The sequence below is a fragment of the Colias eurytheme genome, chromosome 25 (assembly GCF_061535395.1).
Source record: "Colias eurytheme isolate Ceu_HAF_F1 chromosome 25, ilColEury1 Martin Lab GWU primary, whole genome shotgun sequence".
Taxonomy (NCBI): Eukaryota; Metazoa; Arthropoda; class Insecta; order Lepidoptera; family Pieridae; genus Colias; species Colias eurytheme.
The window spans coordinates 1,114,952-1,121,982 of NC_143004.1; the positions used below are offsets into that span (position 1 = coordinate 1,114,952).

The 7,031-nt window shown below is 33.0% G+C and overlaps 1 protein-coding gene across 1 annotated transcript in view; it reads right to left on the minus strand.

Moving 5' to 3' along the window:
* The window catches only part of LOC149897429 (centrosomal protein of 104 kDa), a 28,494-nt gene extending 24,183 nt beyond the window's left edge, over positions 1–4,311 (minus strand). Inside the window, exon 1 of the mRNA XM_090116088.1 lies at positions 4,272–4,311. Within this exon, the coding sequence (XP_089972214.1) occupies positions 4,272–4,311 (40 nt within the window). The remainder of the gene's footprint in view (positions 1–4,271) is intronic.
* Between the last annotated feature and the right edge of the window lie 2,720 nt (positions 4,312–7,031).

The following is a 7,031-nucleotide window of genomic DNA, read 5'->3' on the forward strand; positions in this document are numbered from 1 at the left end:
AGGCATATAAATGTTGGAATAAATGGTTTCTTTCTTATATAAGAGCTGCTCTACTAGAGCATTGTAATTTTTTATAATAAATAGGATATTAATTAGTGTTTGATTTGCCTACGTGAGTATTATACGTAAAACTAAATATGTAGTATCTTAACTACTTTACTTATAAACTTTTGAGCAGATTTTTAACGGGATTTATTCATAATGTTATTGATTTTATTTTAATCTGTCAGAAACGGTCTGCTATATTGTGGAAGCTGGCAAATTACTTTTAAAAAATATTGCAGATTATTGCGATTTAATTAATCAACTCTACCGAAAAACTACCAGGAGCTATAAAATTATTGAATGCTTAGAAAACTAAAATTAATTCACGGTCTGCTGGTAAGTGTTATATTTCAAAAAAGACCACAAGCTTATTTATTTGCGTAAATTATGTTATTTGCGCAATTATTTGCGTTCGATGATGTCTATACAATTTTATTTTTTCAACAATTTCTCTTAGAAATCGGCAGCTCCTAGCTGCTACGCGTCTGCTACGTCTGGCTTGACCCGTTTTTGAGCCCATTTTTTTATAATTTATATGTAGTACTTTATAATTTCGGTCGAGTAGTTTTTGGGCTAAATCGTAATAAACGAACAAAGTCATTCAAATATATAAGTTATTTAAATATTCCTCATATCTTTCGCCAAGCTTTTATAGCAATCGGCACCCCAATACATGTATACTAATATTATAAAGAGGAAAAGTTTGTATGTATGGACCGATTTTGATGAAATTTGGCACTGATAATCTTTAGACCCTGAGAAAGAACATAGGTTACCTTTTATTGCGAAATATGTACCACGGGCGAAGCCGAGGCGGACCGCTAGTCTATTATAATTTTATGCATAACCTTGTGAACTAGAATCATAGATACAATAGATATTATAATAGATGATATCTATATAAGACCACGTATAGATAGGTCGTTGTTATCGATCGGAAAGACTAATGATAGTTTTAATATTTTATAAGCATGTAACCGAGTTCCTTTGTACGAACTTTGTGAAAGATACTTAGTCATTCTTACTTTGTTTTCTTTGTTATTTGGTTCTCTATAATAAAATGTCTGAAGGGTTATTTTATGTAGATCATTTGGCTATTATAGCGATAGTATTAAGTAGGAATGTATGGAAATCGGTATTTAGCACGACCTAGCAAAGGTATTTGCAAAATTTCTAATTGGTTAATGCGCACTTGAGGACGTTAAAATAATATACCTATACAAAAAATAACTGCCTCAATAGATTTTTCATATATTTTTCAATTAATAAAATAGAATAATAGCGAAGAATACATTATTAACTATAATTGCAGCACGATAGAATAAGTATTCAGTACCAATCAAAAACATCTCTCCATACAAACGCTCAACATGCTCGCTTTATTACTGAAATATTTCGAACATAATTTAAATTCCTATAAATGAAAATTTAAAAGCAAAAAATATTTAAAAGCTATATAAAATGCACAAGAAACTTCGTTAGTCTGTAATCGCTACCATAATTGCATCATTACACTTTAATTTTGTTTGAAGCAACTGCAATGCAGGTGTGGCTCAACGGTGAAATTTAAAATAAAATATCAAAGTTCTTATCGATTTTAAAATGAATGCCTACACTTTATCATAATGATTATAGAGGATGGGAGAAGGACAACATAAGAGAGATCTAGAGTATTATAGTAAAGTCACTCGTCATGAACAAATGGAAGTAATATACATATTGTTTTATTTCAAATCAAGTATGCACTAATATTTCTGTTAAATAATTATTAATATTGTTAACACGCTCCTGTTGGTCTTAGCGAGATGATATATAGCCTTCTTCAATAAATGGGCTATCTAACACTGAAATAATTTTTCAAATCGGACCAGTAATTCCCGAGATTAGCGCGTTGAAACGAACAAACTCTTCAGCTTTATAACATTAGTTCTATATAGAATACAAGGGTACTCAAAAACTGCTACGCCGTGCTACGCCATGCTACGGAAATACTGAGCCCAAATAAATAGTTTTAAATCCTTACAAATCTTATAAAATAACTAGCGGTCCGCCCCGGCTTCGCCCGTGGTACATATGAAAAATAGATGTTGGCCGATTCTCAGACTTACCCGATATGCACAGAAAATTTCATGAGAATCGGTCCACCCGTTTCGGAGGAGTATGCAGACTAACATTGTGACACGAGAATTTTATATACTTACTAGCGGTCCGCCCCGGCTTCGCCCGTGGTACATATGAAAAATAGATGTTGGCCGATTCTCAGACTTACCCGATATGCACAGAAAATTTCATGAGAATCGGTCCACCCGTTTCGGAGGAGTATGCAGACTAACATTGTGACACGAGAATTTTATATATAAGATAAGATAAATCACTCGTTTTCATTCGTCATCGAACATCAACAATAATATTTATTTACGACTAGCGGTCCGCCCCGGCTTCGCCCGTGGTACATATTTACGTTTTCTCTACATAAAAACCATCCTCGTACTTCAAGGAATATAATAAAAAAAGAATTATCGAAATCGGTTCAGCCGTTCTCGAGTTATGCGCTTACCAACACATTTTGTTATTCATTTTTATATACATATAAGAAGAAGAAGAAGAAGATATGGGTATGGTGTCCAACTTCGCAAGACATAAGGGAATTTTTTTTTTTGAGAATTCTATACGCATCCGGTAGGTACCTTATCAATTTAAGGCGGCATTATTTAACCCAGAATAACATTAACCTTGTCTATCGAACTATTGCATTATTTACTATTTATTTAATTTCTATTTTTCTTATCTTATATGCAAATTTACAAATTCATATAGTTAAACATAGTCTTCCACTATACATAAAAATCCGGCGAGTCTGTCTGTTCTCGATAAACTCAAAAACGACAGCACCGATTTTATTTAATTTTAATCTTTCTATAGCGTGCTTTTCGTGGTTTTACACTACGTGGGCGAAGCCGTGGGTAGAATGTTTGTGATTAAATATGATAAAGCATCTTTTATAAGCAAAAACATATCTACGGGAATGTAAAACAAAAACCAAAAACACAGCGTCGAAATTATTTAAAAGAATTGCCATATACCTATGTACCAACACGTGGGTTAATCTAATAATATTAAAAAAGTATTCTTCATTCATTCTAAGCGTTTGCTCTATTACATTTTATTTTCCTTTGAGATTTGTCCAAATCTCGATGCCGGGTCTGAAGGATGATGCCGGTATAGATCATAATTGTATTTATGTAATGATAGACTATAGCCTAATTAATAATTATGTCTATCATAATTCAAGCTATTAATAATTCATATGTATTTAAATTTTGTGGATAAATAACAATATGGATTTTTATCTACAAGCATCTTACATTTTGAGCACACACGATCTTTGTTATACAGGGTGTACCAAAAAGTAGTGATGAACGGAAGCTGAGAGGTAGAGGACCTAGAGGGCTATCCTATAAATATATAATAAAATAACCCGGAAATTCATAGTAGCAGAAGAAACCATTAAAAATGATAAAAGGGCATTCAGACATTTAAAAGACTACTTTTTACGGTGATGTCGCACTTGCATTGAGCAACAGCGGGGTTATTTTAAAAATTTCTGGTAATTAAACACCTATTTATTGGTTTTAATGATCATCATGTTAATTCAATTTTTGCACTTACCACATTTAGATTCAAATTTTTCGATTGAAGCCTTCTGAATAATAAAATGAAATTTTCAGGGTAGCTATCTGATAGATAGAGCAAGTTTTTAAAAGTCAAACGGAAAACTTTTTTTATGTGATTTTATTTTTTTACGGGCCCTTGAAGTGGTGAACATACTGGGTAATTTTATCTTTCTTGCCATTTCATTCTTTTTTTTATTCCATTCAAAGATCTAACGATAGTAAATGTTACCATACTAAATTGGCCTATCTTTCAGCTTAGCACACAAAAAAAATCAAGCATCTTCCGCAATCATTGACGTCAGCATGAGTGAAAATATCATCGTACTCGGCGATAGGTGAAAAATTGAAAAAATCGTCATAACTCCGAAAATACGAAAAATCGCATTACATACATGGGGGTGATTCGGATAGCCCTCTAGGTCCTCTACCTCTCAGCTTCCGTTCATCACTACTTTTTGGTACACCCTGTATAATGGTAAAAAATTACAGGATTTGACTATAGAGCAGGCAATTTTTTATTAAATTTAAAAACAAAAATGTAGAGTTACTTACTTGTTGCATAAACTACGTGGAACGGTATTCGTTTTGGCATTTTACACTATCTTGCGACACGGAAAATTCTAATTTTCTCTTCCATATTTTTTAATGTTTTTTTACAATGTGTCAAGAAAAAGTGCACTTTATCATTGTATATAACTGTTAGGAATCACATCACTGCTTTCGGTTTTGTAAAACTAAGTAAAAATGTATAATATTAAATAAATAGGGGTGGAGGTGTGGACGAAGAAAGCGGTATTGTAGAATGGTGAAAATCAATACTACTGTTTGGTTGTACATAACTTTTTTAAATCAGCGCCATCTAGCGGGGGGTGCAGAAAATACTAAAATTTTCGTTCTCGCGGCAAAAAACTGGCTGTCAGACAATTTGGACGGGAAAACAAAAAGGGTGTTCTTCCAACTAGACTACAAGCCCGCATAGGACAAAAATATGGGTCAAATGAACCACCAGGGGACATATCTAGAACGATAGCAGAGCAAAAAATAATAAGATTCATCACTATGCCGTCACTTGTAAGCTGTCCAACTGAGTGCAGATGAGAATTGAAAAGTACAGGTAGACTCGGTAAATTTTGGTCATATATTTTTGTACGGCATTCTTAACCATCGATAGATCCATTAAAAATAATAAGAAACCGCTCAGTGCCGTACAAAAATGGTGGTCCACCAAGTCGCAATTTTTATTTAATTTCCGAGAGTTACCGGGGGTAAATTTGGTCATTTGACCATGTACGGCATCTGTGTCATACTATTGCTATACTGCTTTTAATCCATTATTTCGCAACGCCGTACAAAAATCATGGGGACAAGGGGAAAAAATCGAGAGTTGCAATCCCCTCTCTTTCCCCACTCCAGGGGGTCATTTGACTAAGTACGGCTTCGGTTCCAAAACATTATCTAGCACTCAAAAGTACTATTAAAAGCAATGCCGTCAAAAAATAATTGTTCTTTTAAATGTATACCAATAATCATCTTAATTAGAATTCTTGATATAAAGAGCTGTAAGGTCATTTGACCCTGTACGGGAACTTTTTTTTTAACATGATATTGTAAAATTCAATTGTTGTATAGTATTGCCGTTCAAAAGAAACCGTTCTAAAAAAAGTTATAGAGAAATGCAAAACCAGAAATTTTGTTAAAGTTTAAACATCGTAGATTAATGAAATATAATAGTTTTCTACACTTTATCCGTTGTTTTAAATAGTATTAACATAGATAAATTAGGAAAAAACGATGCCGTACATTTTTGTGCAGACCACATCTTTTAGGCTGATGAAAGCGACGAAAGCTACAATTTTAAGGGTGCTTTATGGCCATTTGATACAGTACGGCATTAACATATTTTTACCCAACTACGGCAAAGCAAAAGGAGGGTTATGGTTGTTTACAGGTCATGTATGGATGTTCATCTATTCCCTCGTAACTTCTAAACTACTTATCAGAATTCGACAAATGACATATCATTAGAAGCGTCTGAATTGTTCACTGGATAACCAGCGACCAGCTAGCTAAAGGCTATATGGGGTTTCACAAAATCTAATGTGGCGCCCTCTAGCGGACAAAACATACACAGTAAAAAAATAAAGTTAAGATAAATATGCAGTGTTTGGTATCATTTGAAAGCGCTTTACTTGTACATTTTGAATATGTATATATTACTAGCATTTGCTTGTGACTTTACCTGTATTCATGGACTGATTGAATATAATTCACATCTTTTCGTTCATAGTTTTTTTATTAGTTCATCAATTTAACGGAGTCCATTCCACCTGACTCCGACTTTCCAAGGTGATAATTAACCACCTCAAGCTTCTTAATATTAATGTATATTTATATTTTATTATAAAAATATAAAGCAAACATTTCGTTATATGGATTTTTTTCTTTTTCAGATTTTTCCCCTTTGAACCAACGAAAATGTACGGCACATGAAAAAATATTATCTATGCATAAAATAATTTAAAAATAAATTTATTTCGTGTTGTGTCAAATGACCCCCTGGAGTGGGGAAAGAGAGGGGATTACAACTCTCGATTTTTTCCCCTTGTCCCCATAATTTTTGTACGGCGTTGCGGAATAATGGATTAAAAGCAGTATAGCAATAGTATGACACAGATGCCGTACATGGTCAAATGACCAAATTTACCCCCGGTAACTCTCGGAAATTAAATAAAAATTCCGACTTGGTGGACCACCATTTTTGTACGGCACTGAGCGGTTTCTTATTATTTTTAATGGATCTATCGATGGTTAAGAATGCCGTACAAAAATATATGACCAAAATTTACCGAGTCTACCTGTACTTTTCAATTCTCATCTGCACTCAGTTGGACAGCTTACAAGTGACGGCATAGTGATGAATCTTATTATTTTTTGCTCTGCTATCGTTCTAGATATGTCCCCTGGTGGTTCATTTGACCCATATTTTTGTCCTATGCGGGCTTGTAGTCTAAACGTGTTGTGTGTGAATTACAAATCGATGAAACAATTTATGAGATTTAGACCCATTAGAAACCAAGAGTGTTAATATTTATTGTTTCTTTTTTGCGAATGAATAAAAAAACTTAAATCGTATTTAAGTTTAGTCGTGTAAGTCAGCTTTTTGTGCTTTATAAATTGCAATAGAATTATTGATATAAAACAATAATAAAATAAAATACGCATATATTTGTATCGATTTTTAAATTAAATATTACTGAATAAATAACAAACATTAACAACATAATTAACTCTTAAACATACATTTTAATCTTT